A 26,740-nucleotide genomic window follows, 5' to 3' on the forward strand; every position below is an offset into this window, starting at 1 on the left:
CTGGTGGACTTCCATTCAAAGCACACACAAGTCATGTGAAACATCTCCATTTAATTCACGTACTTGCTTGGCATTGACACTGGGATGCTTCTGCTGGAAACAACCAGGAAGAGGGCACCATATCATGAGAGAAAACTGGTGCTATTTACATTTTACAGTGTGCACAGGAGCCTTGTGATGGTATTTTTATTTTTCCTTCCACCCCTTGATAAAAGCAAGTATTCTTTCCCTTTCCTTAGCCTGGGCCCCTGCTAAGGTGGGAGGGAACTCCAACACAGATGTCTGGATAGGTGTCAAGACAGTGCTTCTCCTTCCCATGACGGGAAAACATTCAGGTTCAAATGAAAAAGTTAGCTCAATCCCACTTCCTCCAAGAAGCCTTCCCAGATTGCTCTAATCAGGCTGTATCTTTCCTTTTGCTTCCATAATGCATGGAAGGCAAAGACCATTCATTCCACATGTATCAGCATTTTGTACTGGCCAGGTCAGAGCGAGACCCTGGGGACACAGAGATGAGCAGGGACATCTGCCCTCGAAACAGTGACTGTGGAACTCACCTCCTTAGGTCCTCTCCTCCCCGCCAGCTGGTTGGTGTTAGTGTCTGGGCATGCAGGGGGGTCCCCAAGCTTCTTTGAGGTAAGAGCTCCTAACCCCTTCCTAACTCCCTGACACTGTCCCTCCGGGCCACCCCAAGCAAGGAGAGAGACTATTTCAAGTTAATCCTTAAAAATCAAGGGGAATGGCACTAGAGGTTTGGGGGTCTTAAGCAAGCTTCTGGCTGCATGCACTCAGCCCCATGCAGACTGTGTACCCACTACAGTCCTCTTTCATGGGAAGCCCAGCTTCCTGCATCTTCCTCAAGACTAGCTTTCCCTCCCTTCCCATCACATGCCTCTTCCCCAGCCGCACCCCTAGATGCCCCACGTGGGAACAGAAACGCAGCCTGGGCAGGCCTGGAGAATGCGGCAGGGACTGTGGCAGCCTCTCAGCCTGACCCCAGGGTCTGTGCTCAGGGGAATTTAACCCGAATTTATTGCAACTAGGGCTGCGAGGAAGCAGGCGGAAGAACTTGTTAACTCCAGAAATAAAAAAATAATCTAAAAAGAAACACGATGTTTTACTCATACACACAACATACACAAACTGGGCCCCACTCCTCAGGCTGCTAAAACAATTCCAATCTCAGCCTGGGCTTCTGAAGAGCCTCACTCTGGAGCAGCAGGTACAGCTGCTCCCTGGAGAGAGGACAAGCGGGACTTTAGGGTTCGGGCTCAGCCCCGCTCAGGGCTGCAGAGGGGCGGAAGGGGGCGGGGCGACCTGGCTCTTCCAGCCCGGCCCAGCGGGGCGGCATCACCAAGTCCTCCTCCCTGCCCGGCCGGCTTGGGAGGTGAGCGAGGCGAGGAGGCCGGGTCCACGCGCCGTCTCCGGGGTCCTTGGGGGTCGGTTCACAGTCCGGGCTCCACAGGGCCCCAAGGGAGGGGCGCCCACGCGCGATGCATGTCCTCGGCCCCAGGGGTGCGCGGAGGGGCGCAAGGAGGCGGCCCCGGCCTCTACAACCCCGTGTGCTCCTTGATCCAGTCCCGAAACACCGAGAGCCTCGTGTACACGCCTGGCTTGTCCCTGCGAGCGCAACCCTCGCCCCAGCTCACCACGCCGGCCTGGAAGATTCGCCCGTCGGCCTCCACGCTGGACAGCGGACCCCCGGAGTCGCCCTGAGGGCAGAACAGCCGGGGCCGTGAGTGCGCTCGCCCCGCCCCATCCCCTCTGCCCTCTCCTCCCCACGCCCCCAGCCCTTCCTCCTCCTTCCTCCTCCCCCGCCCGCCCCCAGCCCCTCCTCCTTCCTCCTTCCCCGCCCCCAACCCCTCCTCCTCCCCACCTCCTCCTCCTCCTCCCCCACCTCCTCCGCTTTCTCCCCGCCCCTAGTCCCTCCTCCTCCTTCCCCGCCCCTAGTCCCTCCTCCTCCTTCCCCGCCCCCAGCCGCTCCTCCCCGCGAGGCCTGGGCCCACCTGGCAGGCGTCCACGCCCCCGCTGAGGTAGCCCACGCACATCATGCGCGTGGTGACCTGCTGCGGCAGCAGGCTCTCGCAGGTGGTCTGGTTGATGACACGGATCTCGCCCTTCTGCAGGATCAGAGCCCCAGTGCCTGCGGGGAGAGGGCGGGGGTGGGGGGGTGAACAAGGGAGGACTGGGTGGGGGGGTGGGGGGCTGGGGGACAGGAGCTCGACGCCTCAGGACCGACACTAACGAACCCCGAGGTCTGAGCCGAGCCACAGTGTGAGCAACTGGAGCGTTTCCGCCCCACGGTCATTAGACAGGCGCCAGGAGATGCATCCACAGATGCGGACGCAGCTGAGAAGTAATGTCACAAAACGCCCACGGGTGCAGGTTAGCGTGTTTGGACTACCAGTGAGCTTACTTTCCTTCTTCCTCTTTATGTTCCACTAATTTCCAGCATAACTGACGTTTTAAATATAACATTGAGCATCTGACGGCCGGCCTTTCTCTGATGGGGGAAGGGTGCAGCCCCTCCTGGGCTCTGGGATTGAATCAGACCGCCACCTGCCCACCCCGAAGACGTGTTTACACCTTAATTGGCAGGCCTGTGGAGGTGACCCCTATGCAAACAGGATTTTTTGGAAGCTGTCACTATAAATTAAGGTGTGGCCAAGGTGAATCGGGGCAGGGCTTAATCCATATGTCGGAAGTCCTTATTAGGAGAGGCCATCAGTCAGCAGAGGGCAGAAAGAGCCAGAGAGGAGAGGGCCATAGCCATATGGCAAAGGACTGCCATCATCCAAATGCCACCAGTCCCGGGAGAGAGCATGGCCTCGCTGACCCTTGACTTTGAACTTTTAGCCTTCAAAACTGTGAGGCAATAAATGCTTGTGAAAATAACCCCTTGGGTGGAGTGTGTCCTGGCTCTAGCAAACTAAGCCAGTTTCCGTCCTTTTGGGGATAGTGCTTTTATCTTTGCTTTCCATATGAAGAAATCAGCTCAGAGTTTTAAAAGCCACTCTGGTAGTTAAGTGGCCTGAGCATGAGCCTGCCCCAAATCCCCTGCTCCCTTCATTAGAACTAGAAGCCTCTCTCCAGGTCAGCCTCTCCCTCTGTTGGGGTCAAGGAATTGGGTCACTGCGCACGTGGGAACGTTGGACAGCTGGGGCCCCCAGAGGCCCGGAGGCAGATGCGCTTCCCCGCGGGGTGCCCGGCGCTCACCTCCCTCCTTGGTGTGGCCCCAGCCCGTGACCCAGATGGCCTTGCCGGCTGGGAAGACATGCGTCGTGTCAGGCAGGCAGACGGGCCGCACCACGCTGCTGTACTCGGCCCGCTGCTCCAGCTCTAGCAGCGCGATGTCGTAGTCGTAGGTGAAGTCATTGAAGGAGGGGTGGCGGATGATGCGCTTAAGCCGGTGCTCCTGCACCCCCGGGGCGCTGCGCTTGCTCTGGTCCAGCAGCCCCAGGTAGGCGGTCCACAGGGTGGGGTCGGAGTACCTGGGGAGGGGCGGGAAGAGGGCAGCCACATCATCACCTAGAGGACATGAGGATGCTTCCTGCCACAGACAAGGTCTCTCACCAGACAGACAGATGGCCAATGATGCCTGCTGTTTTACCCCCCTAAACAGGAAACCTTACCAGGGCACAGCACTTGCCCTGTCTTTACCTTTTTTTAATACATTTAAAATCTCATTACAAAAAGACATTTTATCTATATATTATTTGTTTATATGTATATTATATACAGATTGATACACAGATAAGTAGATATCTAATCGCATGGGAGTAAAAAAATTAATCCACATTTAGTGCATGGCAGTATCCAAAAGTATATGGAACGTCGTCTTTTAGGTTTGCTATTGGGGGTGGAATAGGTTTAGGAATTCTGAAGCTGTGTCGGGGGCACTGCAGGACGCAGCAAATGAGTAAATCATGCTGAATGGGTAGTAAGCCAGTTTTAAGTGTAGGAAAAAGGAGACAGACACAAATATGGAATAGGGGAAGAAGAAGAACTACTTGGGCTCCTGGAGTTGTAATTAGAGGTAAAAGCACATGCCTCAAAAAAAGAAAAGGCCAAAAAAGCACTGGCAACCCCAGACATGCCCAATTTGGTTTCTAAATATTTCTCACCAAAAGGAACCAGAGCTCCTTGGAGAAATGGTTGGTCTCAGGACTGGGGCATTGTGGTGGTTTGGAGCTGTATGTACCCCAGAAAAACATGTTCTTCATTTACCCCACAATCTGAAGTCTCATGAAGTAGGTTTGGTCTGTGATTTCTTGGCCATACTTCTGCCTTTCGAGGCAGTCCTCTGAGGTGGTGCAATTCTGTCGGCCCCGGCTCGGACAGACACCTCGGGCACTCCATAGTTTGCAGCCTCCAATCTCTCAAGTTTAAGTGAGGCAGCCAAACTGAAGGACACGTGAGCTCAGGATGGTGTTCTGAGAAGCACGGTGCTTTGGCGGTGCCTTTTTAATTCCCGTTTATTTGAATACCAGTTATTTCCAAGTTTATGGTTAGGAAAAGTAAAGCTGGTCTGATGTCTGGAGGTAGAGTTCAGCCTAGAACCAGATAGGACCCATTCTTAAGGTAGAGGTAGATGTCTCCAATCTCTTGTCTAGGCTGCATCTTTAAACACAAAGCCTTCAGTTTTCATTTAATGAACGTATCTTTGCCAGTGACAGAGAGTTGTACAGAAACCCTTGTTTTACATTTCTATTGTCCATTTATGCCCATCAGAGTATGTTTTAGGATGTGATTGTTTCTCTTTTCATTTTTAACTGCTTTATCAAAAAGCAACTGCACTTCCATTCCAGACCTTCTCATACTGTATTTGTTTCCTACCAAATGTGGGAGACCATTTGCATTTTAATTTTCTACTCTATGGCTCTGTACTGTTGAAAGGCTCAACTCTATAAGGCCTCCTAGTATGTAAGTGACTTTTCATATTGTAATATCACATAGATGGGACGATCCGACTTTCACTCTTTAAAAACTATCTGAATGAATAATAATAATAAAACTTAATCCATTCCTGTGGGTGTGAACCCATTGTGAGAGGACTTTTGATGAGGATACTTCAGTTAAGCTTGACCCGTCTCATTCAGGATGGCTCTTAATGCTATTACTGGAGTCCTTCAGAAGCAGAATAAATTTCAGACAGAGAGAAAGCCACAGAGGAGCAGTCAGAAGCTGAAAGTCAGCAGAAGCTGGAAGAGAATGGAAAGGCCAGGAGCGGCCACCATCTGTGCTGCCATGTGACTCAGGACCCCAGGACCAAGGATCTGATCAGCAGCCAGTCCCAGAAAGCTGGTCTTCAGGGAGAAAGCATCACCCTGATCACACCTAGGTTTAGACTTCTCCCAGCCTCAGAACCATGGACCAATAAATTCCTATCATTTAACCCAACCCACTGCATGGTATTTGCTTTACCAACAAGGAAACTAAAACAGGCATTTAAAACACAAAGTAAACCTGGAACATTTTGTTTTTCCAGAAAGTGAATGAGTGCTCAAAGACGGATGGGAATATGTCAAAGGAGCCAGTCTGAAAAGGCTTTCATTGGTGAGATTCAGGATAATTTGAACATTGAAATAAAAAACAACAGGATTAAATTACTATGCATGGTAAATAATAAAAAATTAGATTCTTGAGTCCATTCTGAGTCTAAAAAATCATGTCATTTCCTAAGTCTTTCATTTGGTAGTGATGCGCCTGCATGGCTTAGAAAAATTCAGCCAGTAAGATTCACTGGATGACTAGGAAAATTGTTACTGTAGCATATCTTCACCACCCTCTTGGAATTTAAAGCAGCATTTTCAAAGTTTATTATATATATTGCTTTTAATAGAATTCTTTTATGAACTTTTCTAATGAGGAGTATTCAATTACCGCTTCCTGAAAACACTGTAATATCATACTCCTTGCTGTGAGGCCTCTTTCAGTAGAAGTGTATGTGATCTGAATGGGAAATAAAAGAACTATTACATAGCCAAATAATAATAATAATAATAATAATAATGATAATTTCAAAAACTTTACAAAGGGGGAAGACAAGCTATTCTTTTCTGAAAAACACCAGCTAATAAATATAGGAGGAATGATATGACACAAAATAGCCACTGCACACACAATGGAATATTATTCAGCCATAAAAAGAAATGAAGTTCTGATACATGCTACCTGGATAAACTTCGAAGACATCCATTGCATGAAATAAATCAGACACAAAAGGACAAATATTGTCTGAACCTACTTATATGAAATAATTAGAATATGCAAATTTATACAGACAGAAAGTAGATTACACGTTACAGGGGTGGAGGTGGGGAATGAGGAATTACAGCTTAATAGGTACAGGTTTCAGGTTTGGGGTCATGGAAAAGTTTTGGAAATGGATAATTATGGTAGCACATGATAATGAATATAATTAACAGCACTAAATTATATACTTGCAAGCGGTTGGGATGGGAAATGTTATGTTCTCTCTCTATATATATGTGTGTGCTGGTTTAAAGCTGTTACATACTCCAGAAAAGCCATGTTCTTTTAAACCATTCTTGTGTGTACAGACCCATTGTGGGACCTTCTGATTGGGTTGTTTTCATGGAGATATGACCACCCAATTCAAGATGGATCTTAATCCTTTTGCCGAAGTCCTCTATGAAGAGAATAAAGACAGAAAACACAAAGACAGAGAGCAGACAGATGAAACCAAGTGAAGGATGCAGAGAGACAGAAAACACCCCAGAAGGAGCCAGAAGGACCCACAGGAACTGAGAGAGGAATTTTGAAACCAGAATGCAGGAGAGAAGGACCAGCAGACGTTACCATGTACCTTCCCGTGTGACAGAGGAACCCCAGAGGCTACAGCTCTTCCACAGTGAAGGTATCCTCTTGTTGATGCCTTAATTCAAACATTTTCTTGGCCTTAGAACTGTAAATTTGTAACCTAATAAATCTACTTTGTAAAAGCCAATTCATTTCTGATATATTGCTTTGCTGCAGCTTTAACAAACCAAAACATGAGGACTCAGGCTCAGAGAGGTTGATGCACTTGGCCAAGGCCACACAGCTAGAAGCAGCAGGCCAGGACATGAACCCAGACATAGCCTCTGCTCTTGGCCCATGTCATGACCCCTCTTCTCCATGAACCCTTTTCTGTGAAGTCTTAGAAATGTACTCAAAGTGACAGCACCTATGCCCTTTGTGTCACTTCATGCCTCCTTGCTTTGTTCATAAGGCCCCCCTTGTCTGGAAGGCTGATGCCCCCCTAGTCCATCCACAGACACCCCCCACCCACCCCCCGGCCTCCAAAGCTCCATTCAGCTATTCAGCTGCCCCTCCTTCTAAAGTTCTAAAGTCACCCTCCTGCCCACAGGCAGAGTTCCAAACTCCATACCTTCTCCCCTCTGTAACCTGCAGACATTCTGCATGGCTCTGTGTGTGTGCACACATCTGTGCCCACATGTGCACGTGTGTGAGCATGTGTGCATGTGAGTGTGCATGGATGCACGCATGTATAACACATCTTGTCCCCTTACCCTGCGAAGACTGTAAAGCGTGAAGACTAGGTCTTATTCAACTTTGTCTCCTCTGAACTTCAGTGTCAATGATAATAATGATGTTCAATATAGTCACTGTACAATTAATTGGCAGAAACAAGAGTGAAGATGAGCAGAAGATGTAGGAAAGGGTTGTTAATGAAGCAAAGGGAAAGAGGAAGAAGTGATGGGGCATGGAGGTGAATTCCTAACTGAGCACACCCATTCCCTAGCTCTGTCTGCTGGGAGGGCCGAGATACCAAGCCGAGTGGCAGTCGAGATCTTGGGGTCTAAATGTGAGTCTATCACAGGGCTTCATGGAGAAATGGTTAATCTTGGGCTGAGGCAGGGAAAACACCAGATGAGCCCAGTGCACCTTGGAGTGCCAGAGAGCCAGGTAGTGGCTCAAAAAGCAACAGGTGTGAAGCAGGTCAAAGGGACCCAGGAGCCGAATGATGGGGTGCCCCATGGCCAAAGCTGGGACAACTCAAGCAACAAAGCAAATAAAATGGTACTAGATTCCAACCCAAAGTATAGCATCAATCTGCCTGGGTTGTGCTGATGTAAATAAGGGAGTGCATAAACAGATGGGGGGAAGGCGAGTCTCCCTTAGAGGAGAGTTGCAAATAACTTAAGTGGATACTCTCCACTCCAGAAGGCGAGGCTTACTTACCCCTCCCTGGAAAGCAGGCTAGAGTTAGTGACCCACATCCAAAGAACAGGGTACAAAAAAATAAAACAAAGAATAGGATACAGAAAGGGGGAAAGCAGTGACTTTTTGGTGAAGGAGCTAGCAAACACCATCTTACCCAAGAGATCAAAATTAACATCACCAGTGAGAAGTCTCATTGCTGTCCCCAACCTGTGATCTGACATGGTGGGGAAGGGGGCTACACCTCTGTGGTCTTCCTTGCAAATACCCATAACCCCGACCTAACCAGGAGGAAAGCAGCAGATAAACCCGGATGGGGGCACCTCCTACAGGACACCTGGCTAGCACTGCTCAAGACCATCAAGATCTCAAAAGACAAGGGAAAGACTGAAAATCCTTCTCAAACAGAGGAGGCTGGGAGATATGACAACTAAATACCCTGTGGGATCTGGGTTGGCCTCTGGAATGGAAAATGGTCATTAAAGGGGCTAAATCCGAGGGAAGCCTGGAGTGGAGTGTACTGGATAATCCCACTTGAAGTTCTGGCAGCAGGGGAAACTCAGGGAGGAGTACCTGGGAACTCTCCAGACTATCTTTGCAGCTTATCTGTAATCTGCAATTGTTCCAAAATGGAAAGCTTATTTTAAAAGATTCTTAAATCAGCAAACATCACCCCCCAAAAGAAAGCAACTCATTCCTGCACAGGGTGTAGATGAATGTGGCACAGTAAGCAGAGGAAGGAGGAGAGTGCCAGGCTGGAAGAGGCTGCACGTCCACAGCCGAGCAGAGCCCCGAGCCAGGCAGGCCAGCGCCGCTCACTGCACCACCCATCACCCCATCACCCACGTCCCCCCATCACCCGCGTCACCCCATCACCCACATCACCTGACGTGCATCTGCTCGGCCCCGCCCAACACCTGTGCCACGTGCCTACTTCGTGCTTTATGACCTGTTTCTCCTAAAAGCTGGTGGCAGGTTCTCCTCTCCTCCCCACAAAAGGGAGGTTGTGGCAGCCTGCATTACCTCCTCAAAGAGAACAGGAGGGCAGCAAAAGGCCCCCCTGAGAGGAATCTCCTGGCATGCCCACTCCTTTGCCCCTACTTCTGTCCCTTAGCTGGGACTCCCTCAGGCAGCCAGTGGCCCCCTGGCAAGGCCGGGAGCTGAGACACGGCTAGACGCCTCCCCAGAGTAAGCCACCTGATCCTGTGAATTCCCTGGTCTCCCAGAGTCTGGGACCCTCCCACCTAGTCCTGAGATGCCGGTCTGACCCTTCAGTCGCCTCCCGTGGGCCAGGTCTCCACGGCTACACTGTCCTGAGCTCCTGCTACATGCCAGGCACAAACTAAGGGTTTAAGTACATTATCCTATTTAATTCTTACAGCTCTCACGGAAAGAGCCAATAGTATCACCATAATCGATGAGGAACCTGTGGCCTAGGATGCCGAGTTGACTTGTCCAACATCAAGCAGCACGTCGGAGCTGAGCCTTGAACCCAGGTTTGTCCTAACCCATCTGAGAAGCCCACGTGGAGCCCACGTGATGCAGTGGCTCACAGCACAGGCTTCGGAATCGAGCGCATCTTGATTCACGTTGGGCTTGGCCACTTCCTCGCTGTAACTGAGCCAGGGCCCTCACCTGTCCACACCTCGATTTCCGTTAAATGGAGAGAGAATGCGGCCTGCCACACCAGGTCACTGCCTGACAGAGCGTGAGCATGGGACCAAAGGTACATTTTGGTCCATGCAACAACATGGATGAACCCTGGAAATGGTACTGAGCGAAATAAGCCAGACACTAGAGGAGACGTATTATATGAATCCACTCATATAAAACATCTAGAAGAGGCAAATTCAGAGAGCAGAAAGTAGGTTGAGATTACCAGGGGATGGGCAATTACTGCTTAATGCTCAGATCCCAAGATTCTGAGCAGGGTGATGGAAAAAGTTTTCATGATGGGAATTACAGATGGTCACACAACATAGTAAAAATAAGTAATGCCACTGAACTGTATATTTGAAAATGGTGAAATGGCAAATTTGATGTCATATGTAGATGTTGTAAGAATGAATACATATTTATAAATTAATTACAGAGTTAAAGTGATATAATTTGTTCTGGGTACCACTGGAATTAGGCCCAGTCCTGGGGTACCCACCACCTCTCCCGCCCTGGCCCTGCCTTGTACACCCAACCCTGGCATGACGGACACCCAGGTCGGCAGGCTTTGCAACCTCAGAAAAGCCTTCAGAGCGTGCAAGGAAGACCCCACCCCTCCCGGCCCTCCCCTGCCCCTCCCTCCCCAGTGACCCACCTGAAGCCTCTGTCATCGACGTAGCAGTGGGCTGCAGACACCAGCCAGGTGGGCGAGATGAGCGAGGCCCCACACACGTGGCCCTGGCCCTGCACGTGGAGGCTCACCTGCCAGGGCCACTCCCCCACATCCGCGTCCTGGCCCCCCACGACCCGCGACTGCTTGCTGAATGACCGCAGCCCGCAATCTGGAAAGGGACAGAGAACCCCCAAGGGTGGGGTGACCGCCTGCATGGGGACCTCCGGGAGGACCCATTCCATTCCTAAAGCCTGGTCTCCCGGGCGTGACATCAGAGAACAGGTTCCTTAACACTGTTAGTGAAGATGAGGCTGAGCTAGAGGACGGGGGCCTCGTTTAAAACGAAGAGAGTCCTTACAAGCAGGGAGACCGGACACAAGAAGAGAGCGAGGGACGGCCAAGTGACCAAGGCAGAGCTCAGGTTAGGCCACCACCAAGCAGGGGAGGCCACAGGTCACCCTGGAGAGCCATGGAGCAGATTTTCCTCCTTGAGGAAGCACAGCCTGCTGACACCCTGATGTCAGAGTTCTGCCTCCAAAACCGGAGAGAATCAACGCCTCATGTTCCAGCGCCTCGCCTGTGCTACCTGTTACAGCGGCCCTGGCAACTCTGACTGTGACTCAAGGCGGGGGGCACCCAGGCCCCGTGGGACCACCCCCAGCCCGGACTCTTGTCAGAATGTTGCTCTTGGGAGGTGGCATCCAGGGCCTGAGGGACCTCCACCCCCACCCCAGAAGTCTCTTCCAGCCTCATCAACCCTCTTCTAACCGGCGCCTCTCCTCTGCTCCCAAATTAAAACCCTCCCACCGACCCCCTCACCCCACCCCACGGTGCACCAAGGGGCCTCCAGATGCAGCTGGTCTGCTTGGGTTGGGGTGGGCACAGACTGCATGGATTTCCTCGCTTTCTCAGTGGGAAGAGAGCCCAGGCAATGGGAAGTCATAGGATGGCCACAGCGATCTTTGAATTAACCTAAGGCCAGGCTGTTCAGGTTGGCTGCACCCCCTCCGGGTTGGCCACTGCCACAGGGCAAGGGCCTGCCCCACCCAGGTCTCAGATGTGTCTGCAGGCCAGGCCTGGCCACTGGGACCACAGCTAGCAGGGCAATGCTTTTGTGCCACTGACCTGATGTCACCCTTCCCCTGGCAGATGCCCCCAAACCACCGAGGACCAGATCAGGCTGGGCAAGGGTGGGAGGGCTGGCCTGACTTTGGGCCCTCGGGCTCCCCACCCCTTGCCCCTCGCCCCTTGCCCACCCTGTACCCCTCACCGCAGTCCTTCTCGTCCGAGCCATCTGCACAGTCCTGTTTCCCGTCGCACTCAGGGTTGGCCTTGTTCACGCAGAGCCCGCTGTGGCAGCGGTAGGTGTGTTTGGTGCAGGTGACAGTGCTCACTGCCCAGGGAGGGGGGAGCAGGGCAGAAGGAGGGGCAAGGGGTCAGCCCCTTGAGCCCCCAGGACAGTACCACCTCAGCGCCCACCCACCCACGTCCACTGTCCTTCTCCCTAGGCAATGGCCCTCCTCGTTCCAACATGCAGACGGTTCTGTGCCTATTCAACTTTGGTGGCACACTGCACTTGCTGCTTCCAAGGGGTGTCTCTCCATTAGGGAGAAAGTTCCCCACAAGAAGGGATGGTGCTTCCCCAGCAGGAACAACCATGCCCTGGCCCCACTCCCATGCCCCGCCCTGCCCCCCTCATGCGGTCCTCACCCTTGCTGCAGGTGGCCTCGTCGGAACCATCCCCACAGTTGTCCTGACCATCACACTGCTGGCTCTTTGGCAGACACTTCCCATTGCCACATCTGAAGTTCTGAGCTGGGCAACCTGGGGAAGTGCAGGGACTCCAGGAGGTTGGACAAGCCCTGCCCTTACCCCCGGCCCCACCCCCCTGCCCAGCTGGGAAGGTGATTTCCCCCAGAGGAGACCCCAGCCCACCCCACCTACAAAGCCCAGCCAGCGCCCCCACCCCAGGCACTCACTGCAGCCCAGCTCATCGCTGCTGTCCCCGCAGTCGTTGACACCGTCACAGACCCAGAAGAAGGGTTTACAGAACTTGTTCTTGCAGGTGAATTGGTGGGCTGGGTTGCATTCTGGGGTGGGGGGGGCGAGGGTGGTGGTGAGTGGGTTCAGCACCCACTCACCAACAGCGGCGCCCCTTGCTGCTCCCTGGGGACACCTGAGGGGGTACAAACACACGGCAGGGCCGGGCTGGGAGGGACTCACCGCAGTTGAGCTCATCGCTGTGGTCCGTGCAGTCGGCCCAGCCGTCGCAGCGCAGGCCCTTGCGGATACAGCGCCCCGTCTTACATGTGAACATGCCAGGACACGCTACGGGGACAGGTAGGCCTGGAGTCCACGCCACCACCCCAGGCCAGTCCTGCTTCCCCTCCCTCGGGGCCAATTTTGCAGCCACACTTGGGACAATAGACAGATCCTTCCCAGCCAAACCCCTGATGCAGAAGGCAGCAGGAGGGAGCCACGGCCCAGGGCAGGGGTCCCCAGCCACTATGATGGGCTTCGTGTCAATGAGGTGCTTCCTTGGCAAAGGGTGTGGCCATAGCCAAATGGCCCACGCAAGCCAAGGGTTGCGATGGGCTCCAGCCTAGGCCGGCCAGGAGATTCCTCCTGGCTCCTGACAGGGGAAATCTAGAGAACTCTGGCCTACGTTTGCACCCAGTCCTGCTGCCACCATGCCCCTGGCCTGGCACGTGCCCTCTCTGTGTCCCAGCTCCTTGTCCATAAGGTGGGAGCAGTGGGAGCAGAGAGGGTTGATGATATACTGGTACTGTCCGAATATAAGACAGCATCACCTTATTTCCTTCCTATGGAAATATGGTCCACCTTTTAAAGTTTCCAAAATTGAGATGTGTCTGAGGACTGACATGAAAATGGAATTACCAGCCATGGGGAGGATTAGAGTTGAGATGAGGCTGGTATCACTTCCTCTGTGCAGTAAGCTTTACCGTGTATCAAAGGGATCGGTTCATCCAATTATACTTCTGGTTATTAACTATGCAGTTACTTTTTAACTTATATTTGGATTTGTCAGTATAGTCCAAATTAATGCTTAATGGATACTGAGTTTCTGTTTGGGGTACGGGAAGAGTTTTGGTAATGGATGTTGGGATGGCAGCACAATATTGCGAGTGTACTTAAAACTACTGAATTGTACCCTTGAAAGCGGGTAAAATGAGAAATGTAGATGTTACCACAACAAACAAACAAAACAAAACAAAAAGAATGTCTTCCAAAAAAGGATTGAAACAAAAAATTCTTGTGTACCTAGAAGAACTGCTATTCACACATCAGAATGAAATTAAAGGCAACAGAAATCACCAGAACTCTTAAAACATATAGATCACAGACTTTCAAAGTTAGACGTGGTTAGCGTGATGATTCGTTCACTATGGAAACTATCATTCTCGCGCTGAATGTCACTGGTCAAAACCTTCCAGGTGATTTTGAAATAGTTTAACTTCCATTTTAGGGGAAAAACTGAAACAGTGAGTTTGCCAAAAGAAAAACCGTAGACCAAAGCCTCAGTGTTTTCTACTATGTCTCCAAATGATGCAATTAATCGTACAAGTGCTCAAAGGCCACAGAGATACAAAAGGACAAATATTGTGTGATTCTGCTTATATGAAATATCGAGAATAAGCAAGTTCACAGAGATGGAAAGTTAGAGGTTTCCAGGGGCTGGGGGGAGGAGGAGATAGGAGTTATTGCTTAATGAGTGAGAATTTCTGTTTGGGGTAAGGAAAAGTCTTGGTAGTGGAGGGAAGTGATGGCAGCTTTTTTAACAACAACAAAAAAAGACCACACAGGGTGGGCCATGGCCGCTCAGTGGCAGAGTTCTCGCCTGCCATGCTGGAGACCCGGGTTCAAATCCCAGTGCCTGCCCATGCCAAAAAAAAAGACCACACAAACCAGCACAGGTTATCAAAGTCTTGGTGATATGTGACAAAAGAGACAGTGGTCCAAGGAACTCGGGAGGGCCAGGGTGGAATCCTACACCATAGGCCCCTCAATAGACACATCAACAGTAGTTTTCCCTTCTGGACCAGGAGGGGGAAGAGAGAAATGAGACGAAACAGGGTGTCAGTGGCTGAGAGATTTTGGGCAGCATCGAGAGGTTATCCTGGAGATTGTTCTTATGCATTATACAGATATCACCTAAAGGTATAATGGAGAGGCTGGAGGGAGCTGCCTGAAAATGTAGAGCTGTGTTCCAGTAGCCGGGTTTCTTGAGGATGATTGTATAATGATACAGCTTCCACAATGTGACTGCGTGATTGTGAAAACCTTGTGTCTGATGCTCCTTTTATCTGCCTTATCAACAGAGTAAAAAATACAGCATAAAAATAAATAATAGGGGGAACAAATGTTAAGGAAAAACAAAAGTAGCACTTTTCCCCCAGAAGAGCTCCTGCGGTGATATGCCTCCTACGCCCCGGGTATCTCAGAACCAGGAAAGCTCCAGCGGCCACGCCCTCTCGCCAGGACCCTCCTCCCGTGGGTTTCCCACTCACGGTCGCTGGAGTCGTAGGAGAGGAATTCGGCCAGGAACCCCATGTCGGTGTACGACTGGTCCGAATGGAAGTGCACGGTGACCCTGCTGCTGTTACTGGTGACCACGAACTGGGGCCTCTGGCCGCAGTACCTGGAAGATGGGAGGGGGAGGTGGCGGCTAGGGACGCGGGGCCGAGGGGCAGGGGCGGCCACGCCCCCGGGGTGGGGGAGACCGCGCGCCCAGTGCTCCGGGACCCCCACCTCGCCCCCTGGATCTCCACGTAGTCCTTGGTGCAGGTGCCCAGGGCCACGTCAGGCTCGGCCAAGTAGAAGGACTTGAAGCGCACCTTCACGTTCCGGTTATCTGGCACCTGAGAGAGAGGGATGCGCTGGGCCTTCCTTCCCGCTCCCCTAAACCTGGCCATGCCAGGTTTCCTTCTTTTCCTTCTAATTTGCTGATCGCTTCCAAACGGAGCCCAGGTGGGCCACAGGGAAGGCAGAGGAGGTGCAACTCAGGTGAGCTATTTGGAAGGACTTTTAGACTCAAAGACAAGAATGCTATTATGTTACTGGGGGAGGCTGGAAAGTTCTCCTGATGCTGACCTCTGACCAACCTCTCTTTCGAGGGCCCCTTCCCATGGGCTTCTCCTGGTCAGGACTGGTGCCTTTCAGACACCCTCCAACGCCTCCAAGAGACAAACAACCACCACCCTCATTTACCTATGGGTAAACCGAGGCCCATGGAGGCCACCCGGCTAGTCCCTGGCTCAGCACTGCAGCAGGAGACCTTACCCCTGGCCCTCGCGGTCCCCTTCCCCACTCCTCCTCATCAACCATCGAGACCACCCACTCCTCTCCGGCACTCGCAGCTCCTACCTCGATGTTCCACGTGCAGTTGATGTTGGGTGGGTAGTGGCCCGGGTGATAGGGGCTGCTGAACGTCCCCTGGGCTTGACGAAAGTAGCCTCCACAACCTGGCAGAAAAATGCAGAAGGATTGGTGTGAAGGCCAGGCTAAGCACAGAGGCAAAACCATGCACTGCTCTCCTGCCATCCCCACAGGAGTGGAAAGCTGAGCCCCTGGACCCCTGCACCCCTAACAGCAAGAGGCTGGAGGCTGCTGGCGGGCAGAGCGCCCTCTGGCTTAGGTTGCAGACCTCGGTGGCTGCCAGGTGAGTCCTCCAGCCAGGTCACCCCGAGGCCACCTGTGCCTGCCCCGCCCCTGCCCTTCCTTACTGCTCATCTTAGGCAGCTGGAAGAAGGTGGCCTCAAAGCCAGGGTGCCGCCGGTCGGTGGTGGTGATCAGCGTGACGAGCAAGACGTTCTGGGAGGAGAGGAAGGTCAGGTTGTAGGAGGGAGGGTAGGTGCCACAGAGCCTGCGTGGGGGGAGTGGGGAGCAGAGGGAGGTGGGGGTCAGGAACACAGACAGAGCCAGCCCTGGTCTCAAGCCCACCCCACCCACCCAAGGCCAAGGAAGGGGGTGAAATGACCCTTGGTCAAGTCCCTTCCCAAATAATCAATGGCAAACATAGGAGCTGGTGAGGAGACTGTTGGTCTTTGTTTAAAATAGCAAAATCAGGGTGCATGGTGGTTCAGTGGTAGAATGTTTGCCTTCCATGTGGGAGACCTGGGTTCAACCCTGCACCTCCCCCTCCCCCCCCAAAAAGCAAAATCTCAGACACGTTAGGTGCCTGACCATAGGGGACTCAATAAAGAAGCTGTGGCATAAACAAAGGTAGCAGCGATAGCAGCATCCACATTTATTTAAAACATGCCACAAGTACTATTCTAGTGCTTTTCTATCAGCTCATGTGATCCTAACAACCCTGGGAGGCAGATATGACTGTCTCCATTTCCCAGATAGAGAAACCAAGGCACGAAGAGATTAAGTCACATGTCCAAGATTATGCAGTTAATAAGTGCCAAAGCTGCACCTCAAACTCAGACTCCAGAGTACCTGCCCACACCTCTCTGAAGGACTGGGCCCTCCTGCTTCCAAATAATGCAACGTTATCCAACCAATGAAAATGAGGGTGAGACCCAGGAAAAGTGAAAGCATATGTGCGTGCAAAAACTCATAGGCAAAGGGTCATAGCAGTATTATCTGTAATAGCAGAAAGAGGAACAACCCGAAGTCTATCTTCTGATGAACAGAGAAATAAAATGTGGTCTCTGTATGTATACAATGGAATATTCTTCAGCTATAAAAAGGAATGAAGTACCAATATGTGCTACAACATGGATAAACCTTGAAAAGATTACGCTAAGTGGGAGAAGGTAGTCTCGAAAGACCATATAGTGTAGGATTCCATTTATATGAAATGCTAGGAATAGGCAAATCCATAGAGGCAGCAAGTGGGTCAGTGATTGCCTAGGGCTTGAGGGGGGGGGGCGCGCCTGGGGGAAAACAGGAGGTGACTGGTAACAGGGTTTCTTTGGGGGATGATACTAATATTCTAAAATTGAGTGTGGTGATAATTGCACAACTCTGTGAAAATACTAAAAACCACTCAATTGCATGCTTTAAATGGGTGAATTGCATGGTATGTGGAGTATATCTTGATGAAGCTATTACAAATGACAGTTAGAAACAAGTTAACTGATTTGGAAAAACCATCATAATATACTTAGTGAAAAAACAAACAGGTGACAATACTGAATGTACAAGAACAATATATATCCTTCTACGATAAAAGAAAAAGCTTTTCTTCAAACTCTAGAAGTGTACAACACAAATGGTGAACCGTAATGTAAACTAAAGGACTATAGTTAATAAGTCAATTATAATAATATTTTTTCATCAATTATTACAAAAGACCACACTAATGCAAAGTGTTAATAAGAGAAGGAGTTATATGGGAACTCTGAATTTTCTATAAATCTACAACTTCTCTAATTTTTTTTAAAAACTGTCAGAAATCAAATAAAAAAATAGTGTCCAACTCTTTATTACATATATAAGATGTTAATAAGTAGCCCAAAACCAGAGGATTTATTGCAATGCCTTTTGATAAAATAAAATACATTGATTGCTAAAACATAACAAAAACAAAAAAATCTGAATGTACAGTGAAATCCTATTTTAAAATACACATACATATTCACAAAAATAAGTCAAGAACAATAGATATCGACAATTTAATAGTGGTTCTTCTAGATGTGAGGTTATGAGTGACTCCTATCTTTTTACTTTCCTGCTTTCTACTTTTCCCTACTGGGACCATGTATTTGCTTTTTGTTCAATTAAGTAGACAGACATCCAGAAGTGACAGTTTCCCTGGAGGAGTGGGATGTGACTCCCAGGAATGAGCCCAGCTCTGCACTGTGGGACTGACAATGCCTTCCTGATGAAAAGGGGAAAGGAATGTAACAAAATAAGGCATGAGTGGCTAAGAGAATTCGAATAGAGTCAAGAGGTTATTCTGAAGGCTACTCTTATGCAAGCTTCAGCTTGGCATTACTTATTTCCACGGTTTGCCCAACCCCAACCAAACCATTCCTGTTAACCCTAAAGAACACCTAGGGCTCTCTCTGAGATCCTACAAAAGTTTTGCACTCTAAGATTACTTTCTAGAAACCCAGAACCTCCAGATGGGTTCCTAGGCCAAGTAAGTCTTGAAATGCAGAGGGGCCAGCCTCTGCTGGACATCAGCTAGTTCCATCCCCCATCCCATATTGTCAACACCCCTTTCCAACTTGAAAAAGTTAGAAATGGCCTAGCCCAAATATCCCTAAAAAGAAGGATCAAAAGAGGAGGAGGAGTTATAACAGAGAAGATAAGATTTAACTAGTGATGATGACTGCTGAATCATTATATTGAAATTTCTTTTAGTCTCCAGTGTCTTGGAACAACTAGAAGGAAAAACCTAAAATTGTGGAACTGTAACGCATACCACACACTGACATCTGTTCTATAACTACTTGTTACAATATACTTTGAAATGTATTGCCTTTTTGTATATATGACATTTCACAATAAGAAACATTGAAGAAGAAGAAAGATGAAGAAGGAGAAGTAGAAGTGGTGGTCAAAGAGAGGGAAGGAAACCCTCCATAAAAGGGGAGTTTGGGTAGCATCCTGGCTGCCCAAGAAGGTGGTGGCAAATGATTTCTCTCTCCTGAGGGACTGAATCTTAACGGATTATTAACATCCGTTAATAATGAGAGCCAGGCCGAGGGAGTACCCTGTGCTCCCTCCTGAGGCGAGAGGGCTGGGCTTCCCCTCAGCTCGCCACCCCCACAGGGGCGGGGCCTGAGCTCCAGCAATTCACAGCAGCGCGTCTGCGTGTGCTGGGTTTCCTACCAAGGGACCACTGAGCCCTCCTGCCCAAAAGCTGAAAATCACCTCCAAAGCCCCCCTGGACCTGCCAAAGATGAAAGCACCTCTGTTTTCTGCTGCCTGCAAATTCTGCCATGGCCTTTGGCTGAGAGTCATAAAATCTACTCCAGACCCACACGCGCGGCCCGTTCCAGCTGCCCACCCCCACCCCACCCAGGACACTCACTGCACCAGCACGTGCGGCTCCATGGGGCTCAGCGTGTTGTACACGGCCACCAGATCGCTGCCGTACCCGTCGCAGGGTGCCACGTGGAAGCTGCGGAAGGTGAGGCTCAGCACCGCCCCGGCGTCACCCCGCAGCGCCCACTGGCAGCGGGCGCGGGCTGGATAGGGGCTGTCGGGGAAGCCGGGCGTGGTGAAGCGGGTCAGCTCCGAACCTCGGGCGTGCAGGGCGAAGCTGCAGCTGTCTGCAGGGGAGACAGGGCGGAGACTAGGGCATGAGGCAGAGCCGCAGGCATGAGGCAGAGCCGCGCTTCGTGCCCTGGAACCCACGGGGGTGCTCCGAGGTCCGGCCTCTCGGAGAGCCCCAGGCCCCTGGGCACGGCTCCACCTGGAGCACGTCGGGAAGGGGGCGTGGGAGAGGCCGTGAGACCATCACCATCGACTGACTTGCGGGAACCCCGTGACTGAGAGTGGGGCCCAGCATGGTACTCACTGTCAAGGGTCGTTTGGGCCATTCTGGGGTCCGTGGCTGCAGAAGGGAGAATAAAGCGTTTCTTGGCATCTACTTCTTACGCCTGCTTCCTTATCAGCCTAATGGGAGGCACCCAGGTCACCCCACCCCAGAACTCACGGAAGGCCACCACGGAGGCCATGACAAAGGAGTGGTGAGCCCGGGCGCGGGGCGGCAGCGTGACAGCGCGCTCCTGCGCCAAGGACCACTCGGCCTCCTCCACCAGGCGCTTCGGGAAGCTGAACTCAGACCAGTAGTAGGCGATGACGCTGCCCTCGCTGGGGAGAGGGGGGCCGGCCTGAGATGCAGGGGCTCTGCCCAACCCCCTTCCCCTCAGCTTCCCAGACTGCTGAGGGCACACGTGGCACCCTCAAACAGGCCGGCCAGGGTCCTCCCTCGGGGCCGAGACAGGCCCAGCGTCCCCAACCTTCTCACTGAACTTTGCATCTTCTAAGCAAACCACTTGCTACCTTTCTCCCCACCCCCACCCCAAACCCTCTGCTCTACCAGGCTCACCCCAACCAAACACATTCTGGGGTTCTCAGGTTCCAGAGTGAGAACAACGTCTGCAGCAGAGACTTGCCTCAACCTCCAGCTGAGCACCACCCTCCTGACCTGTGACCTGGGATGACAAAGCCTCCTGCCGCAAGGACTGAAGTCAATCAGCAAAATAAAAAAGTGCTTTGAAAACAGGTTCAAGTTCTTGTTAACAAGCACGCCCAAAGAAGGGAAGCCGAGGCCGCCTTGAAGTCCTCTGAACACTTCCCCCCAACCGGAGTGTGGAAATGCCACCCCCATTATGGACTGCGGCTAGGGTAGCTGCAATCCCTCAAAGCACTTTTCTTTCTTTTCTTTTTTTCTTGTGGCAAATGGGCAAAGCATTCCACATACAAATATTTGCTCACTGACCCTAGCTGTCCTGCGCTGGTTACCCACCTCAGAGACAAAGGGTGCTCACAGCTTGCTCAAAGGACAGGACAGGGACAGGAGCCCTGGGTGGGCCTTGCCACCCCGAGGAGACCCCACAGCCTACCCCCATTCCTACCCTATCTTCACACCCACCTGAAGGCTGTCACAGCCGACTCCTTGTGGTAGGGGCCCAGGATGGGGATCCCGCTGTAGAGGAGCTTCAGCTGGAGGGGGCGGAGCGGGGAAGAAGGTCAGGGCTGGCCAGGGACTGGCCTGGAGCCCCATCCCCCAAGCCCATGCAGCTCCCCTCCACGCGGGGCCCAGGGCCTCCCCAGGTGCCGGAAGCCTCCTACCCCGCAATCGGGGAGGCCAAAGAGAATCTGAGTGTCCATCTTTGTGCCAGGGAGTGAGGGGTCGGCGCAGATGGGCAGGGCTGGAGATGGGGCCCCCGCTGAGGCCGGGACTCACAGCTTCCTTCACCTTGGTGGCCAGGTTTACAAACTCTGTGGAGTTGGAGTTCTCATAGGCATCCAGAAATTTCTCATTCGTGAGCCTCAGGTAGCCATTGAAGATCATCTGGACCTGCACGTTCCGGTCTGAGCCAGCCCAGGGAAGGGGACGGTCAGAGGAAGGGCCCACCTCCTCACCTGGCCCCCACCCCCCTCAGGCCAGACTCCAACTCCCCGGGGAGAGGAGGTGACAGGCAGACTCTGCTCTGACCAGCTCCTCTTTGCTCCCTCCTTCGGGCTCCAAAAGCCCAGGAGAGCAGGTGCCTGGACCCAGGGGCTTGAAACCCTCAGCCTCCCTCCAGCCACCCCTGAACCCCGTCTTCTGCTCCCTCTCTCGGCCTCACGCCCACCCAGCTGCAGCAGGGCCATGACAGTCTGTGCATTGAAGGTGAGGCCCATCGCCCCAGCCCTGCCCGCCCCACAGCCCATTCCCCTGGGCCCCACTCACACTGGAAGTGCCACACTAGGAAGCCAGCCAGGAGGGACAGCAGGGAGACGCCGATCACTACAGCCACCAGCACCACCCAGCACTTTGGGCCCCGCTTCTCCACCTTCTTGGTGTTGTTGGCAGGCAAGAACTCCACGCCTTCCTCCAAGCCATTCATGTTCTGAACAGAGAGAAGTGCAGGCTCAGATACTCCCTCTCCCCCACCAGCCTCCGGGGCCCAGATCAGGGACAAACATTTACATCTCTTGAAGTCCAGCTTGGAGAAAAACAGCAAGGATTCGGATGAGCAAAGGGGCTAGTCCATGAGCAATCGGAGAAGTGAGAAGTGGCCTTCCCATCCAGGCAACCCGGTGTCTGGGCAGTGCCTGGCATGTAATGCTTAAGGAGGGTTCGTTTAAATAAAAATGAAGGACATCTCTAAATGCAGTCATTGAGGCTCTCCACTTAAATGAATCATCCAAGGCAGCAGGTGCCCAGAAGTGGGAGAGTAAACCCAAGCCCAGCCGCCATGGCCAGCTGACACGATGTCTCTGCAAATTACAAATGGCAGCCCTCCCCAGGCAGACACTGTCCGGTCATGGCACAGGGATCTGGGACTATTCCAGTGCCCCCTCTTCACCTGGTCTGGGAGCTCCTGGGCAGTGCCTAACCAGCGACCTTGACCCTGCAATCATTCAGTCAGCCCTGGGCAGCTCTGTCACGGAACAAAGCACTCTGTCTTCAACCCTAAGAGTCCCAGACCAGTACTTCAATCTGAGGTAAGAAGGCCAGCTCTCTGCTGGAATCCACACGCATGCTCAGACCCAAGAGAGTGCAAACTAAGCAAACAAAACTGCAAAGAGGACAGGCAGCTTCCTGGGTGCCTCTCTGCCAGAGGAATACCCAGACGAGAGGGGCACAACACGGATGGGGACAGGTGAGCATCTGCAGCACTCACTGATAGATCCACAGCCTTTTCTGCCCTATACCACAAACTTGACCTGCTGCCCCTAAATCCTAGTGATGCACTGTGCCCTTTAGCTGGGGTATTTTAGGTTTGACCACCTCCTAACCACTCCACAGGGGTTTATAGTTAAAAGCTGTAGTCCCCTACCCCAAATCGCCCAGAAGCAACTGCTTTTAAGAATTTGCAGATGCAGCTCTTCTCTTGGCTACCTTCCTAACTCGAAATCATGTGCCTAATCTAACAATCCATGCCTTACAACCCTTACTCATTGTCTGTTAACTCAATGCTATGAAAGATTCTCCCCACTGCTGCCATGTTTGGATACTGATAGTTCTAATTTTAGTTTCTCTATTGGATACATTTGTGACTTTATCTAATATCCTATACAGAAACACACTCCAGAGGTAACCACTTTAAATACTTTCAAGCTGTTGCTTCTGGAATTTGACTCCATATGTCTAAATAATATGCCAATACCACTAGCTCTCGATTTGTCAATTTAAAATATAATCAACTGACTTCCTATTATCAGAATGTGCCTTCTAATGTTCTTCTTTACCTCTCTCCTCCATCCTCCCAAAAATTACAAATTTTCATTTACTTAGGTTTCTTTTTAACACACATCCAAGTCTTTCTGTGCAATCTTAGAACTCTGTAATACTCTTCTATCAATCTTCACATATAAAATCTATCAAATAAGCTATCATTTCCTTTTCTTTCTGGGGGCACCCCTTTTGGGTCTCCTGCCCTCCCAGAGCGCTATGTATGCCTGCCTTCATCATCTCCCTGGGAATTTCTTTCATTTCCTTCCTTTGTTTGAACTCCTCTTTTCTGGATTCTCAGGATTTTCTTTATCTCTCTTGACTTCATTTTAGTAAGAATACCAACTTCAGTAGTTTCCCAAGAGGCAAATTTTTTGAGACTTTGCATGTTTGTGAAAAGATCAACTCTGCCCTCACATTGGTGGCTAGTACAGCTGGGTAGAGAAATAAGGGCATAAAATAATTTTCACTTGCAATTTTGAAGGCTCCATTGTCCTTTAGCTTGCAAATTTGCTTTTGAGAAATATGACAATACTACAAATCCGTATCTTTAATTATGACTTTTGTTCTTTCTGTGAAGAGAAAGGTTTGAGGATATGCCTTCAATTTAAGTCTTTAAAATTATTGTGCCAGGCTCTCCAATGCCACTTTAATCTGAAAACACATGTCTTTTAGTCTGGGGAAATTTTTTTGTTTTATTTCTTAGATTATGTCCTCCCTTTCATTTTGTCTGTTCTATCTTTCTGCAATTCCTATTGTAATGATCCTCTACTTTTCTTACCCTTTCTCTGCTAGTATTCACCTCATTGGTTTTCCTTTCAGCTATCAAATTTTTAATTTCCAAAAATTCTTTCCTGTGCTCTGAATTTTCCCTATTTTAAATTGGCATCTTGTACTTGTTTTATGAATGCAAAGTCGTCTCATCTCTATATTTCTATTGAGTATCTTTTTCTCTGGTTTTTACTTCCTGTTCCGTGTTGAAGGCCTTCCTCAAATGCCTGAGGATCCTGGTTGTTCATTCATATTTAGGAATGAGGACCCAGAGGCTGTTGGGAAGGTCGTGTGCATGGCTTGCCACAAATGACTTCCCTGTAAAACACTGTTTTGTGGCTAGCCAGATTGTTTTTTACTGGGCACTCCCAACTGTTCAGTTATGTAGATCTTTGCTATGAGTAGTTTAATTCTTCCAGAGATTAATTTTCTTATTTCCTGCCTAGAGCGATTTAAACCCATCCACACAGGAGAACAGATAGTGGACTCATTCTCCTTTTCACCCCTCCCTCTGGCCCTTGTATGCGCTGGGTGTCCAGAACTCTGGAGGCTCTCGATTCAGTTTTCCCACACTGTTCCTCCCATGGGAGCCTAACAAAGTAATTGTGTTTTTGCTTGGGACGGATCTGCCCTTCTCCAACTCACCTCTAGCTTCTGTATTACCTGAAGCCAATTCCTGAACCTGGTAGAAAACAGAATGCTATCAAAGAAATATTGGAAGAATATTTCTAAGAGTTGAAGAGTGATGCATGTCCTCAAATCCAAAGGGCTCACCAAATGATGAGAAAGAAGGATGCAAAAGAAGCACACATAACTAAACATAGCATAATGAAATGTCACTACCCAGGATAAAGAACTCTATACCTTTATCTTTTCTTTTCACTGTCATAATTTTTAAATTTCTTCATCTTTTAGTTCTACTCTGAGAGCTTTTTTACTTATTCTTGCAAACCTTCCATGAATTTTATAAATACCTTTTCTGAGGTGTGACATAAAATAAATGGTACATGCTTAAAGTGTACAGATTCGTAAGTTGGAGTATATGTATGTACCCATGGAAACATCACCACAATCAAGATTATGAACTTGTCTTTCACCCCCAAAAGTTTCCTCTTGGCTCTTCATTATCCTTTTCTCCTGGCTCTCCCTGCTCCATCTTCCTGACTCAAGGCAACCACTGATCTGCTTCCTGTCATTAAAAATTGGTTTGCTTTTTCATTGTGAATGAATCTGTAGACATTTGGTAATTAAAATAAGCCAGAAACAAAAAAGCAAATATTGTTTGGTCTCCTTTAGAAAATACTTCTAATGTAAGCTCTTATAACAGTCGCATTTAGTCCAGAGTGGTCATTGTTATTTCTGGATTTTGAGAAGCTATTTTATTTATGCATAACCTGATATTTAGAGATAAGAATGAAGCCAGTCACGTGGGTATTAAGGTAATTCAGAACACAGGGGTAAGGAAGACAATGTCTATATTTTAGAACCTCACCTTCTCTCTGAGACCAAAGGAAGAAAGGTTTATTTTGCCCAGAACCTATATTTTCTGTAGCACATAATCTAACTCAACCTGTCTGGATAGATCATTTAAACAATCCAAACACAGGGAGTCCAGAATAAGAATGAGAGCCTTTAATCTTGTATAGCTTAATGTAATGCCTGAATACATCCCAGAGTATATTAAGCAAATAATCAAAAAGTATTGGCAAAGAATTCTTGATATTTTCACAAGCAGCGTGGACAATCAAAGCTATAGGCTGAGCCCCCAATCTTGGGGTTTGTTCATATGAAACTTAACCCCCCAAAGGATAGGTCAAGCCTACTTAAAATTAGGCCTAAGAGTCACCCCCAAGAAAACCTCTTTTCTTGCTCAGATGTGGCCTCTCTCTCCAGCCAATACCACAAGCAAACTCACCACCCTCCCCCTGTGTACGTGGGACATGACTCCCAGGGGTGTGGACCTTCCTGGCACCGTGGGACAGAAATCTTAGAATGAGCTGAGACTCAGCATCAAGGAATTGAGAAAACCCTAGAATGAGCTGAGACTCACATCAAGGGATCGAGAAAACCTTCTTGACCAAAAGGGTAAGAGTGAAATGAGACAAAGTGTCAATGGCTGAGAGATTCCAGAGTCGAGAGGTTATCCTGGAGGTTATTCTTACACATTAAGTAGATATCACCTTGTTAGTCAAGATGTAATAGAGAGGCTGGAGGGAACTGCCTGAAAATGTGGAGCTGTGTTCCAGTAGCCATGTTTCTTGATGATGATTGTATAATGATATAGCTTTCACAATGTGACTGTGTGATTGTGAAAACCTTGTGTCTGATACTCCTTTTATCTACCTTGTCAAAAGACGAGTAGAACATATGGAATTAAAATAAATAATAGGGGGAACAAATGTTAAAATTAAAAAAAAGTATTGGCAAAGTCCCTTGGGGGATGGGCGAAAAAGTATGGAACTATTAAACTTTTCCACCAGGGAAACCCCTGATACTGTGTCAAACATTAGGGACACCCAAATCAATAGGCCAAGGCCTTGATCTTGAGGCTTGCTCTTGTGAAGCTTATGTGTGTAGTA

The 26,740-nt window shown here is 50.0% G+C and overlaps 1 protein-coding gene across 3 annotated transcripts in view; it reads right to left on the minus strand.

The window, feature by feature from the left end:
* Positions 1-1,098: 1,098 nt before the first annotated feature.
* ST14 (ST14 transmembrane serine protease matriptase) overlaps positions 1,099-26,740 on the minus strand; it is a 46,752-nt gene continuing 21,110 nt past the window's right edge. For all 3 annotated transcript variants that reach the window (XM_077112424.1, XM_077112426.1, XM_077112425.1), the window contains exons 2-19: positions 21,903-22,062; positions 21,414-21,541; positions 21,099-21,169; positions 20,157-20,314; positions 20,019-20,054; positions 19,530-19,770; positions 16,261-16,400; positions 15,902-15,999; positions 15,287-15,396; positions 15,046-15,176; positions 12,740-12,844; positions 12,496-12,606; positions 12,227-12,340; positions 11,787-11,909; positions 10,499-10,685; positions 3,217-3,491; positions 2,007-2,143; positions 1,099-1,712 (exon numbers count right to left, since the gene is read on the minus strand). In XM_077112424.1, the coding sequence (XP_076968539.1) occupies positions 1,551-1,712; positions 2,007-2,143; positions 3,217-3,491; positions 10,499-10,685; positions 11,787-11,909; positions 12,227-12,340; positions 12,496-12,606; positions 12,740-12,844; positions 15,046-15,176; positions 15,287-15,396; positions 15,902-15,999; positions 16,261-16,400; positions 19,530-19,770; positions 20,019-20,054; positions 20,157-20,314; positions 21,099-21,169; positions 21,414-21,541; positions 21,903-22,062 (2,487 nt within the window). In that variant the 3' untranslated portion in view covers positions 1,099-1,550. The remainder of the gene's footprint in view (positions 1,713-2,006; positions 2,144-3,216; positions 3,492-10,498; positions 10,686-11,786; positions 11,910-12,226; positions 12,341-12,495; positions 12,607-12,739; positions 12,845-15,045; positions 15,177-15,286; positions 15,397-15,901; positions 16,000-16,260; positions 16,401-19,529; positions 19,771-20,018; positions 20,055-20,156; positions 20,315-21,098; positions 21,170-21,413; positions 21,542-21,902; positions 22,063-26,740) is intronic.

Source organism: Tamandua tetradactyla, chromosome 8 (assembly GCF_023851605.1).
Source record: "Tamandua tetradactyla isolate mTamTet1 chromosome 8, mTamTet1.pri, whole genome shotgun sequence".
In the NCBI taxonomy this organism is placed as follows: domain Eukaryota; kingdom Metazoa; phylum Chordata; class Mammalia; order Pilosa; family Myrmecophagidae; genus Tamandua; species Tamandua tetradactyla.